General features: G+C 50.8%; 1 protein-coding gene across 2 annotated transcripts in view; it reads right to left on the bottom strand.

The window, feature by feature from the left end:
* fra (neogenin protein frazzled) overlaps nt 1-11,803 on the bottom strand; it is a 353,324-nt gene extending 341,521 nt beyond the window's left edge. Inside the window, exon 1 of one of the 2 annotated variants that reach the window (XM_070537181.1) lies at nt 11,790-11,803. Coding sequence is in view for 1 of the 2 variants with exons in the window: in XM_070537182.1 (XP_070393283.1) it covers nt 10,083-10,173 (91 nt within the window). In the remaining variant the exon portion in view is untranslated. Of the gene's footprint in view, nt 1-10,082; nt 10,414-11,789 lie in introns of those variants that run through there. The other variant, XM_070537182.1, reaches the window with a different exon arrangement.
* Between the last annotated feature and the right edge of the window lie 2,498 nt (nt 11,804-14,301).

The raw sequence follows: 14,301 nt of genomic DNA, 5'->3' as shown, positions 1-14,301 counted from the left end.
GTCGTTACGCGTTGCCTCGAGCAAGAAGAGCCAGGCCTGTGGAGTAAGCTTCTCCAGACCTCATTCCTTTATAAAGCTTAGCTCCTTTTTTTATTATTGTTAATTATGTTCCTTTTCACGTCAGTCTGCTGACACGTCTCTTCATTTTGGCCGCAGTTGGTACGCGCCATCGTGCCAAGACGACAGCGATCAACTCGCACGAATGCAGGCGGCCCTTTGGTGCTAAGGCTCGAACACGCGAAATGCAATGTTTATACTCTCTCTCTCTCTCTCTCTCGTCAGCGAGAAGTACGTCCCGCCGCGAAACACGCAGCAAGACAGAGAGCGCGAGCGAAGCGCATTCTTGACCATATCTTCTTCGTCTGCTACTTTCTAACCTGTCCTCGTGCGCAGCCTCTTCAAGGTTCTTCAGACAGCGTGACAGCCACTTCGCTTTCCACTATCGCAGGAAAGAAAGAAGGATGGAAAGAAATAATCGAACGGAGATCAAAGGAAGACTTCGCTTTCGGCACCATACAGCCACGATACAGCGCTTCCCCCGTTGGCGGGACAGCGCCAATGCAGGACGAGTACTTCGCGTGCTCACGGGAAGGGACCCGCAAACGAGACGGTACGAGCGTATATGCGGGGTCTGCGCACACAGTATGCCTATACGTTTACACGAACGCGATGAAGTCGAGTCGAGTCGTCGGGCCGAAAGCCGGTCGTCGGGTTCAGGTAAAAAAGCTAGCAGGTGGCTCCGAGTAGAGCGTCGAGACGATTTTATGCGAAGCATACTAGCCGCACAACCACGCTGTTCCTTGCTGCGCCGCGCGCGGCCGCGTAGCTGGCGTAGCTACCATATGACGTCATAACAGCTGCAAAAGCGGAGGCTCAACTCGTGCGCTCGCTTGCGGCCGCGTAGCTACATAGCCGGGTCTCAGCTCGTGCGCTCGCCTGCATGAGTTGTTTCTTCGTCTAGCCGAACCAAATATAGCCAAGCAACAGCAGTTCACCAGGCTAAACAGTGGTTCAACAACTAAAATAAAGGCTAGTATGCTTCGCATCCTGGGCTTAACCTTAGCTGAGCCGCAGCCATTTTTTTTTAGGTCCACGCGCCTGCAACTGGTGGTTTTGAGTCGTCCAACCTGCTTGGCAAGATTCATGAAAAACACGGTCGGGTCGGATGAGTCACCTTGACTTCTGACTCGAACCGCGATCGCGTCGGGTTCGTGTAAACGGCCGAAAAGCAAACAGCTGTGTCTTCCGGACTGCAGACGACCGCCGCTGGAAAGCAGCGTGGCTTGGAAGCGCGTTCTGCCACGACTTTCTGGTCACGTGTGTGCGGTACACTGGAAGGTTGGCACACAGAAAAGGGGGTATACCAGCGCCCGTCCGGATCTAACGCCTTTTCCTTGTGTACGCGTCCTCTTGTGTTTCGCTGGTGCCCCCTCTTTTAAGCTTGTGAAGAACCTTATTTCGAAGGTGATCCAATGTTACTTGCGCAAGCACCGTTTCGATTCAGACCCACGACATCATGAGGTAACTGAACTGCTGTACGACAGTGTACCACCGACAGAAAACATGGACCCGACAGCACTTACTTAATCGCGCGAAGTGTCGTGATTACTGAGTGAATCAAAGCACCTATAGACCTTAAACAGTTCAGTAACAGTCAGCCGGCACAAATTCTCTCACTGGTATCCGCCTGCCGCGACATATGTTCACATGGTTAAAAAAAAGGAAAACGAGTGTAGGTATTCGAGTGGATATATCTTTTCGTATCCTTGAAAGATATAGACCTCCGGGAAAGAAAACGACTCCAAATTTTATTGCGCTTGTAAACCGTCCGCGTTTCTCCACCGTCCATTGCAACTCGCGTATTTCTCCTTCCAGAGACACAGCTAAAAGAGAGCCCGAGAGAGCCGGCTGCGATAGGGACCGGCTATCAACCAAAATTCGGCCACGCGCCTCTTCTACCCACTTACGCGAACCTACGGGAACAAACCTATACACTAGGAACTGCGTGCGGTATCGCCGGGGTATAGAGTTGCGAAAAGAAACAGGCTTGCTATCCTCTTCGGCGACACGCAGGAATTAGGGTTCACCGCATCGTTGATCTCCAGAGCATACACACAACAGCGTCGCTTCTTTTTCTTTTCTTCAATCTCGGTACCTCGTCCTCGTGGCCACTTTGGAAAGCCATACGAGCCGGCAAAACGGGCCCGAAATGGATCGCGTTTACTTGCCGCCGCTGCTGCTGCTACACGAGAGACGGCTATTAGGCGCACTACACGGGCTGTCCCGGCCTTGCCCACCCCCTGCTTTTATCTGCACTAACGCACGGCGAAGTCTCGACCCGTGCGTACCGCATACTAATCGCGCCGAGCGGGTCACGGCGGCCGCGCAACAACGTCGAAAACGAAGCGCCGCGTGCGGTATGCGCGCGCGCGGCCGCGTTGAAAGAAAACCGGAATCCGGAGCGCGTGCTGTTCGTAGCGCGCCGCGCAGCTCTCGGCTGCAGCGTTCGGACGTCGCGAGCTCGCTTGCTTGCGCGCGGGTGGAGCCGCCGACGACGGCCTGCGGTGCTTCGGCTTTGCATGCTGATTCGCGCCCCGCCAGACTGATGTGCTCGGGGCTCGCCGCGGCAGCCGTTCGACATAAATCATGGGCGCGGGCGCAGTATATGCTACGTGCTGGGCGAAGGCGAGGATAGGCTACACCAGCGCCTAGAGGAGGCACTGGCTACACTTCCGAGAGTTCCTGCTGTGGGAGACGAAGAGTGAGAGACGAGCGAGTAAGGACACGTGCGGCGTGCGCGGGAATCCTGCGCGCGAGGTCCGGGGTGCCCGAAGAGTGCGTTGCGCCCAGAGGCGTCGAAAGAGCGTGGCGGCGACGTGGAGGCAGAGTCGAGAGGGGAGCGGTCACTTGCCCCCGCCACTGAACTTCCTTATCCGCGGGGGCAGTCGTCGTCGTCATTGCTATATCACGAACCGAATCCCTCCGTACGTTAAAGGACGAAAATCTGTCGAGCAATCTCATACTATAGCGCTGTGCCGCGCGCACCTATATAGCCCGCCTTATCCAAGACGTTATATATTGTATTGTTACGGGTAGAGATGAAGATAAATGAAAATGTATTTGATATTTACAAGTTTCAGCACGACAATATTTTGCGCTCCTTATGGCTACCTGTTGCTTTCAGTTAGACGGTTTGTTGAAACGCAATTCTATATAACACGACACGTTCTTATTATTTCTGAAAGTGTTTAAACGCATGAAGGTCTCGTAATCTACTCATCGCGGTCGACAGTGTTTTCGTTTCACCCGCCGCGGTTGCTCAGTGGCTATGGTATTAGGCTGCTGAGCTCGAGGTCGCGGGATCGAATCCCGGCCACGGCGTGCCTCACAATCAGGAAGTGGTTTTGTCACGTAAAACCCCATAATTTTTTTTTCGTTTCCTTGATATAGGCATCCTGTAACTCTAAACGCATTACATCATGAGTATACCCATCATGATCAATCTCTCGATATACGACTCCCGCACAGGTGCGCTGACCTGCTCCAATCACGGGTGCAACGACAAAAATTGTAGTTGGCCCCGGAGCTAAAGTTTTCTCGTATAGTAATCCGAAGGACTTCGCTGCTTTAAGAACACGACACCCACTGCAGTACATTTTTTTTTTTTTAATGTCCTCACGCAGACGCCCGGATATTGCTCTTCGAAAAGACCCCGCTTCACAGCCGCTCGTGCTTCTCGCTTGGGAGATGCGTACGAAAGCTCTTACATCAGGCAGTTCAGGCGTACACGTTTGTCGCGCAGCAATTTCGCTCGCGCCAGTCTTCTGCTCCGGATTTTCACTTGTATTATTATTATTTTTTTCCTTTTTGACCGCGTCACCCACCTAACCTTGAACCTTCGAAAGTAGCTGTAGCTGGCAGAGGAACACTTCCTTCGGCACTGCAGTCGGGACCGCAGGGCGGTTTTTCAGGACGTCGGCCTCGATCCCGGGCGCGCAGGAAACGCCAGAACCACGGGTGACGCAGGCCAGACATTCATTCCCACGGTCTCGCGCTCCTTCATTTCCGCGCGTTTAATGACGCTCTCCGCTTTCATCGGAACGGCTGGAACACGTCGCGGAGCGTAATGCACTCGGGCCGCGAGCAGAGGCGGTCGCGGGTCGAGGGGACGCGCCGAGCAGGTCGTATCCGGCCCTCCGCCTACACATCGTTACGTACAAGTACGGGGCACCGCATGCGTGCACGAGCGTGAACTTACATATAGTATCAGTGTAGCCTGCTCGGGCTTGGCGAATGCGTGTACGCCCCCCTCCTTCTCCTATTTCTTTCTGGGAGCCTCTGAATATACATACATACGCCGAGGAAGAGCCTGCTTATTTATACAGCGGCGACAAGTCGGGCATCCCGAGAGTGACGGATGCCAGGTTCCGTTGCCAGTATACGAAGCCGCACGGGAATGCTAATACAAGCGCGATTGGGGCGCAGTAGTCGTGCAATGTCTGGTAAGTCTTCCTGGGAGTACTGCTGCCGTACGCAGAGTCTAAAGGGGCGCACATCGTGCACGGCCGGCAATGTAGCTTTAGGCGCGACTCCTGTATACAGCACTCGTGGCTCACCGAAGCCCGAGTCGAGTTTAAAACTGCCATTATTTTCGGTGCCTGTACCTTGTTAGATACGGACCATTTATTAGCGTCGGTCATGTTCTCCAAGCGCAACCACTCGCCGTCGCATTCCAATGCGCGACGACCATGCTACCGAGCCCGCCAGACAGGCTAGGCTGGCTGTCCCGCCCTCGTGTGTCGCGCGTGGAGCTTTTGTCCCCGCCCACCCCCACCACCCGTGTGACGCTTTCCGAAAGTGTACCTGGAGGCCGGCACGGTTCGAGGTAGTTGACCTTAGTCCCGAGGAAAGCTCCTTTACAGCACTGGAAGGTCGTTCAAAGCCGACCAGGCGAGGAGGCAACGTCGGATGGATGATCGTAGAATATATATGTATACAGCACAGGGAATGTCCCCATAGGCCGAACATGACGCCTTTTGCACGGACCCTACGATTGGCTAGACCCTGACAGATTGAACGGCTTATAAGCAGGTGGTGGTGGTGATGATGATGATGATGATGATGATGATGATGATGATGAAATTGGCAGGAAAAGGGGAGGGGAGTTAGGAGAAGTGTGGTCGGATTCTTATTCCATAATTCCGACCACCCTTCTCCTAACTCCCCTCCCCTTTTCCTGTCGATAAAACGCTTCCATCATCATCATCATCTGCTTATAACCCCTTCAGTCCGTCGGGGCAACGTCATTTCCAGCCATATAACCATAGGAAAGGGAGGCGCTCTTCTTGCCACTGGCTGCAGCGTACGATTTGCTGCCGGCCGTCGATGAACTTTCACTGCTATTTTATCTGTTTCTAATTCTGTACATATGTTAATAAACCTTCATTTCTTTAAATCCCCCTCAACGTCGGCCAATTCCCGCACTCAACGAGAAGATCAAACATAGGATATACATGTACTACTTTGTGTACAACACGTATTAGTGCCCCTATATTCGCTTGAGCGACACACCCCATACTTCTCGTAATGCTGTGATTTGTATATGCATTTGCGTCAACTGGGAAATTTTTTGTCTGTAACGACGCATGATCCCTGCGCCAAGGTAGCAACGTGGCATGGCTGTGAAGTCCATGTGCCGGTAATCAACGACCGAAGTGACAGAAACCTCGAAAATGTGCGTTCTTTGACGAAGGCGGGTGCACAGGCCTCGCCTATAGAACAAGCTGCTTCGGTCAAAGCGGGCAATGAACTCAAATGCCAAAAACTTGGCCAGACTTGTGGACATGCCACATACGGAGCTTTATCGGCATTCGTTGCTCAGGGACTGCCCTAAAACTGCCACAGAACGCAACGAGGTTTCACGTTGCCTGACACCAACCTCGCTAGACCAGTGGTCGACTTGGAGGGGCCGGCGGAGTATAGGAAAAAAGAAAGCGTTGAAAATCTGTGCTGAATTATGTTAAATGTAGCAGGGCTCGAAGCCCACATCTGACACAACCACAACGGAAGAGGAGCCCATTCAAGTCAGAACTGCTGTATACCATGAACCTAACCCGAACGCTATGTTTCTTTATTTATTTTGACTTCAATAAAAACGTTTGCAATGTGCCCCACCCGTCCCCTTCTTGCTCAAGGTAGAAAGGCGGTTTACCGGCGTATGACAAACGCCTCTCAGCGGTACTTGGGCGTGTTCCGCCGCGCCGCACTTCAGTAGAATTCATCGCAGTGCCGTTTTGGCCGTCGCCGAATTATACCATCCTTGACCCTATTGTGGACGCTGCCGGCGTACAACTTGACTCAGAAAAAATTTGAGCTGTGAAAGACTTCCCAGTGCCCAAGCCTGCCAAAGACGTTCGCAGCTTTGCGGGGCTCTGCTGGTATATTTTCACCGGTTACAAGACGCCCCTTTTCCCATGGGGTCCTGCACAAGCCGCGGCTTTCTCCAAGTTAAACACACTCCTCACGACACTTCCCATTTCGGCCCACTTCTGTACTCATCAGCTCGTACCGAAGTCCGCGCTGATTCGAGTGGTTACGGGAGAGGCGCTGTCTTGGCCCACCGTCAGCATGGAGCGAACTGCGGCATCGCTTATGCCAGCAGGCTGCTGTTTGCATCGGAGCGAAATTACTCAATTGCGCACTTAGGCCGTGACACCGACGTCGCCAGCATGATGTCGCCAAACTCCCCGATATATTTTCGAGGTATTCGGTCCTTCTTATGCATGGAAAGTCCACGAAAGCTGCCAGCATCAGTTTTCGTTCATTTTCGAATGAAATGTAGCTTTTGAATAATCAATGCATACGATCTCTACCAGACGCTGCCGCTGAAGTCGTGGAGAGCTACAATAGTGTCAGATATCGTAAGTATATCGTCGCAACCAGTCTTCGCTTTTACGTTGTCCGCTGGCATACGATGCCTCCGCTCACGGCAAATTTAATCCATCCGATATTGCAAGACTGGTGAAATATTTATTCAAAATTATTTTTCTATAGCCAAATTAGGGGCAAACGGTTGATTATTAGTGGACAAAACAAAAGCGAAAGATCGTTCGTTCTTGAAAATTCTCGCCGAAACATCAGCGCCGTACGTCATTGTCACGGATTTCAAAGAATACTGACTCCTTTAGAACTGAACGTGCTCTTTATTTACCGTTAGACTATCAACTATACCCGAGTAGCCACTGACAAAATCAATGACGTCACGACGAGCCGACGCGAGAACTTCAAAGCAATGTCGCCACCGGTCTTACGTTATTGCGTCTTTTCTTGCCTACCAAGCCTCCTATCGCGTTAAGAGAGGTCTACTGCAGAGGCCCGTAATATACTAATAAAGTTTAACTCAACATGTATCTTTAGTGTCCCTCCATAGCTTCGTCTTTTCCTTCATTTGATAACCAGAAGCTCACACTCCAGTCTCTCTTTGACGCCCTTGTATGAAGTTTCATTTGAATCAGTGACCCCAGCCAAGATCTCGAACCGCGCGGCTCCTTGGATGACTTTTCTGAATGGCATCTCTGGATTCATTGGATAATGAGCACTATATGCTCAACTTTTTGCCCCCATCGTGCACGCCATGCTCTCCAGTTCATACCATCATCATAGCCCTCGTCACACCTATACGGTCCCGCTACCCCTCCATCCTGTGCAGAATAGCAGTTCAGGCCAATCTCTCCGACTTCCTTCAAGCAAATCCTCTCTCTTTCTCTCGATAAACTGATCCAGAAACAAGGTCAACCACGAGGCGAGTCCGCGCTGACATAAGCGGGCGCTGCTGCTATAGATACGCGACCGAGAGATTGAGAGGAGGCTAATTAACGACGCTGGATATACTGGCGATCGCGCGAGCACGCCCTTGCGCGGCAAAGCAACATCGGACAGGGAGAAAATAACGACGAGGAGGCAACGGGCCCGTGTGGCGCGCAGTGGGCTTCCATTGTGCTCCCGGACGCTTATCGCAAGCGTCTGGTTCCGCCGGCTGACTCCCGAACTGCGCGACAGCCATGTATGTAGTATACAGCAGGCGCTGGCTTCAGCGCTGTACACAGACGCGCGGGCCCCGGGTTCCCCCCTGCCATTCCTAGCCTCGGCGTCCGAGCGCTGTCGCGAACCGCCGCCTCGGGATGATCGATCACGAGGTAAATGCACCGCGAGCGACGAAGGGGAAAGTAAAAGAAAGAAACCCGGTACGGGAGTAAGAAGAAGAAAAGGAAAAAGAAAAGCGGGTAGACAGAGACGTCGAGATGAAGGGCACATGTACGGCCCTCGGAAGTCGCGCTGGCAGTAATAGATAGGGGGACCTGTGAAGTCCTTCGGAAGCAAGGAGAGATATCCCTTCCTTTTTTCCGTTTCCTTTTCTTTTTTCCTGCTTCCGCGAAAAGGCTGCCTGGACCTATGTGGACGCGCAGGCAAGCGAGAGCTGTAACACTTCCGAGAAGCAACAAAGAAAAAACATTCTATGTCAATTGAGTTCAATGAGAGAAAAAAAGAAAAGAAATAACAATGGAAATTTAATGACAGTGGATTTTTTTTTTATGCGTGATGTTATGCTGATGCATGTTGTTATTTCTCCACGGCCACAGCGTTCGCTCAGTGGCTTGGACGTTCCACTGCTGAGGTCGTTGGTTCGACTCCCAGGCGCGGAGGCGGCATTTCGAAGGGGGCGGAATGCAAAGAAGCTCGTGTGCCGACATTTAGGCACGCCGTGAAGAACCTCAGGTGGGCAAAATAATATTCCACTACGGTGTGCCTCGGAGCCCCAGTGTTGTTTTTGGGACGCAAGACCCTAACCGATCAATCATTATTGCCTTTTATATTTTTGTTCAAATGACGTACTCGCACAATGAACTGAAACTTTGGCAAAGAAAGAAACAAGCCGAAACTACACGGCATGCAGGTTCATTAATTTGTTTCATTTTTTTTGTCATCTATTTCTTTTCTACTTTGATCCGTAAGGAGTAAACTTGACTTCAGTCACTGTTTTCTTATTTTTTTATGTTTCTGCGCGTTCGAACATTAATGCGTAGTGGTTTAGGCACATATTGCGAAGACAACGCAGTCAGATGAATCATGGAGTCAGTCGTTCGATTTTCAAACCAACTATTATATGAGAATGAGCGCGAAATGTGATAGAATTACCTGTTTACCTGTTCACCGCACCGGTGTCCGCGCCTAAAATCTGCTGTTTAGTGACAGCTATAATTCTGTTCGGCACAGCGCGTCCGAGCGATTGACATGACAAGCACGGCACATGAACTATGAACGGTGTTCTCCGCAAACACAACGAATAAGCGCGCGCACCTTGTTTTTACGGGAACGTAAATGTAAATGCGTACATGTAAGGCGAAAATAAGAAACTCTTTTCAAATAGAGTGTCTTAGATTGCGCATAATCGTCTTGTAGTGTGGTGTAGCTAACGCTACAGAAGCACGGTACAGTTTACAGCTTCACCTGTCAAGCATTCGGCAAGCACGTACTGCCGCGGGATCGATCTAGCGGCAGTGAGAGCCGCTCCCATTCAAACAATGAAACAAGAGACAGCGCACACTGACCAAAATAATCGAGTAACGTATCATTTTATTGCGTAATTAAAGCGCTAACGCAACGCTGAGGTGCGCAAAGCAACGTACGCGACCACCGGCGCGTAACAACGCACGTTTCCTCATTCTCTCCTCCGGACTGAAAGGATGCTCCTCCGGATGAGTCAGTCGAGGAGAAGCGGTACAGATACCGCTATCCCTCTAACGGCGGTACACAAAGTGGTCTCTTTAACGTAAACAACTGTACGTATGCTGATGGATCGAGAATTATGGGCGTGGAGATGCTAACCGCAATGAAATCAGCCGACAGATGACGGTAACTAAGCCTATTTTAAGAGCACGGACGAGCAGTAGAGTGCCGCTCGCCTATCGAAGCGAAGTCCCGCACCCGTTTGTTTACACTGTCCACGACAGTTTTTTCACGTGCTCGTTTAAAAAGCAGACGACAGTGGAGGGGGGCATTTTTTGCAACCTCCAAGAACTGACCTTTGACGGTGCTGAAGACGCCGATGAGCACGTAGGACACGGCGAGCGCGAACCATCGTAAACCACGTTGCTTCCGATGCTGCCCAGCCATCGCGTTATGCCCCGCACAGGATCAGATCCGAGAAAACACTCATAGGAGATGCCCAGCTCTCCTCGAAGCCACGGAGTCTGCGAAGCGAACCTTGCTGCCGCGCACTGTCAGACGACGGCGATCCTCTTCGGCGGCATCACATCGTCGCTAGGCGAGGCGTGCGTTTGACAAGCCGTACACCACAGACCCAAACAACTCTCCCGAGCACTCTCTCCGGCCGAATATGGTGGGTCCATGTTGAATTTTTACAGCGCTGTTATGGCAACCGAGTTGGGGACGCCTTCGCTCTTGCGGACCAATAGGAAAAAGAGGCCGTACATGTCGCGCCGCTAGCGTCCTTATTCAAAACTAAACATGGCTTTCGGTTTCGGTATGCCAGTTCCTGTTTCGATTTCGAAGTTCGCGTTGACCTGCACTGCACATGAGATTCTTACCTCCATTTGCACGCATGCTTTCGGTAATTTTCGAATTTAGCCGTACTACATTCTACGGAAGCTAAATGGCAGCTGATCGCATTTGTTGGTTTCATAACACCGATCAGGTGATAATTCATTCAGCGTCACATGTATAACATTCACATATGAGCCACATGGCTGTACGTGTTCTGATTGAAATTCACAATGAAAATCACGTTGAAAGAGCATGCTGCTTGTGAGGGACCTAAACTAGAATATTAAGCTACCATACGATTGACGTTATCAAATAGCAGGTAGGTTGCTTTTACCAAGACACATATGCTAGGAACACTCTTTGCCACCGAACGAATGCCGAGAGTTCCGCTATCGTAGGTTCAGCGTTAGCACGGAGATATAAGGGTAAACCTTGATTTAACGGAGTCATTATTCTGCTAAATCGAGAACTTTCTTAAATCGTAAACACTTGTATGACCCGTGTGAATAATGTGCCTATCCAAAAACGAAAAAAGATGACAACTTTTGCCTGCGTATGCGCGCCTAAAGCGCCATTTACGATCACTGCTCTATGACTGCAGGTTAATGGTAATGCTTTCGATCATGTGCGGCTGTTTGCTTTTCGCGGCGCAACTACTCTACCGGGTTTATAGTGAGATAAGTTGTCCATTTCTCCATAAAGACTAAATTAGAGGCCTGCGTGAAGAATACGCATGCATACCAAAATGCAATAACATTACTTCAAGTTAATGCCGAAAAGAAGAAGGCAAATCCTACTGAAATAATCCACGCAATCGGCTATACTGGGTGAGCTTACAGAGAACATTACAAGAAGCGTGCGGCGAAATCGAAACTATAATGCCATGGCCACTGCCACTGTAGCTCAGCGGACGAGAACGTCCGATGTATAAAGAAGCTGTGGATGTGTTCAGCACCTCCACCAAATATGTTACGTGCCATGATGCAGACTAGAAGCTATATACAAGTATATTTTTAAAAAATGAATACGCTGCACAATTGGCCAGAAGGCAACAGTCCGCACATAGCCTCTAATCGTCAACGTTTTCACACCACTGGCTTCTTCGTATCGTAAATACTGGTTCGTAGCAATATATTCAGAGGACATAACTAAGATACAGCTGTAAAAATTTACGGGACGCTCGACTCATGCTCGTCTTCCCCGATTGACACATGCCCGATACGTACGGTATTGGCCTCGAGCTCCACCACTGGAAAAGCTGGCGCCACCGTCGGCGTGACGTCTATGGTGGCGTGCTATTACGGATCACGTGGACATAGCGGCCACGTCGGCTGCTTCGGGAGCGCCGAAGCGAGCTGAAAACGAGAGTTGAAATTCCCTCGTACGCTGCGGTCCTCATTTAGTGGCGAGATTTTCCCGCTTCGAGTGTTTCCTCTACAACGCTTGAAAGCACTACAATAGGTAGTGGTTGCTTTTGAAGGCGCGCAACATGGTAGGCTACTGCTCGGTGCCGCAGTGCCGGACGTAGGCATCGGAGCCCGGTGTCAGCCTTATTCACACGTAGCGGCAGGACAAGAAGCTGCGTCAAGCTTGGCTCGCGAAACATAAAACCGACAAACAGTCATCGGCTACAACTCGGGTATGCAGCAAGCACATGCGCAAGGAATATTCCTGCTACGGCGCCGGGTCTGCGATGTTCGGTATAGGAGTTGAGGAGGACGTCGGGATGAAAAACTTGGGAGGTTTATTTACATTATGTACAGTGAGAGTCAATCAACAGTCTTAAAGTCATTACGGGCCGGCAGCAACTCGGACGCTGCGGCCCGTGGCAAGAAGCTCGAAAGAGATGAATCAAGGAATGCTCTAGGAATGCTCTACTGCTGCTCCCGGTCTCCGTCTTTTAAGCCCTTCGGTGTCTCGAAGACACGTCACGTTCGGCCAATGGGAGAGCCCGCTCGGGTGTCGTCATTTTCGGCCAATGGTAGGCGCCCGTGCGATGGTGTCCCACCCGGCGGAGAGGGTCGCTGCTTGGTCCCCAATTGTCCGAGGGCTTACTTCTCCCGGCGGTCTTGCCTTGCTGACTTGCAATGCGCCGTCACAATAGGCGGATGGGGGCGACGCTGCCAGGTTTTCACGGTGCATTACAGCGTCTTGCTTCGGGACCCACTTTACCCGCAACAGTGCCAGGCTCTCGCTTCACTTTCGAAAAGAGTCAAGCAGTGAATAGCTGCACCTGCGGCACACGAATGAAGTGGGGGCCGCCAACTTGTTTGCACGTGCCGCGCCTCAGGAATGTGCTATCCGTGCTTCTGCGCTCCTTAATTAGATGTGGTGCGATTCGATGTGGTCTGGTGAACTCGAAGTAGGCTCAGGAAACGGTCCCGAATCTAACATCGGAAAACGCGCACTGAGACGCTCGCCCGAGTCCGCTGCCCGACTGATGTCATGACGGTTTGGTCTATGAACTTGTCGATGCTATAGATACTGGCAAGTTTACTGGAGTGGAAAGGGAGCGGTAAGAAGCACATTAAAAAGAAAGCATAGCATATGGTCATGTTTGTGTTATGAATTAATACACTGGATTACAAAAAAGAAGCAGCGGGAATTGGAATTCGCACACTGAGAATACCGATAAGCATACAGTGCGACGCAACTTGGGAAATAATATTGAAACGTCCAAGAATTTAGAAAAAAAAAAAGATTGAATCGTCGCGACGGCACATCACACTCCCCGTAGGCGTCGAAGTCCTTACAATGAAATTATTTTTTAACAGCTCTGATAGCGCCCACGCAACAATGGTTGTTTGTATACTCTCAAATGCTCATATTCTGCGGCTTAAAGCTCATGACACGATGCGAAAACGCGCACGCTGCGAAAGCGAAACAGTGCGCGGACAAGCATATGCAGACGCGCAGTCGGTCGCTGCGAATCTGTGCGATCGCTGCATTGAGGCTTCATTCTATTACGCTCCATTTAGTTATACAAAAACTATAACAGCATATTTCACATAGTTTGCTCTCAGCGTTTAACTACCTTTCACGCAAGATGCCGGTTCGGGAGACATCTCGGCGACCGCGCGCAGTGGCGTTCACTGTACGTATTCGGTAAAGAGATAGCGTCTGTAAATGATTCTGTGCTTTCAGTTTGCCCAAGATTATTATTTAGACAGTAAAAAACTTCTCTCGTTTCGAAAGTACTTACAGAAATATCCGGGAGAGCTCGCGTGTGGCGTTTTCAGTGAGCGCTGACAGCAAAACCTATGAGGAGCGCGCCGCGTGATCCCTCGTACTACGCCAGCGAGGCGCTTCCGATAGATGGCGACTCCGTAACTCCTCGCCGCCAATAGTGTCGTAGTTACGCAAGTTAGTTCCTTATTCTATGGTTACGCAGCTATTACGAGAGATGGCGCCAGCGTTCAAGTGCAAGCGCCACCTGACGGCGTGGAAGCACGGGTGCAACAATTACCTTGCTTTCTTTTGTTTGGTTGCGGGACACCGGTGCTCTCGTCGATTTTCTTAGCGGGACGCTTTAAGGAAACGCTTCCTTTTTGGCTTTGGAGCACAGCAGAAGCTATGGGCGAACATTCGCTCGCTATCCTCGCCTGGCGAGTTGAACTTCCTTGATTCTTTAGTGTTTCTTTAAAGAACTACTTCCCTGTACATTACATAAATCAGCCGGCTGGCATTCTTGCCCGGAGGAAGGAGCATTGCACAATGCGATTGAAGCGAAACCCGTCG

This window comes from Dermacentor albipictus, chromosome 4, assembly GCF_038994185.2.
Source record: "Dermacentor albipictus isolate Rhodes 1998 colony chromosome 4, USDA_Dalb.pri_finalv2, whole genome shotgun sequence".
In the NCBI taxonomy this organism is placed as follows: domain Eukaryota; kingdom Metazoa; phylum Arthropoda; class Arachnida; order Ixodida; family Ixodidae; genus Dermacentor; species Dermacentor albipictus.
This window is presented reverse-complemented; position numbering and strand designations above follow the sequence as displayed.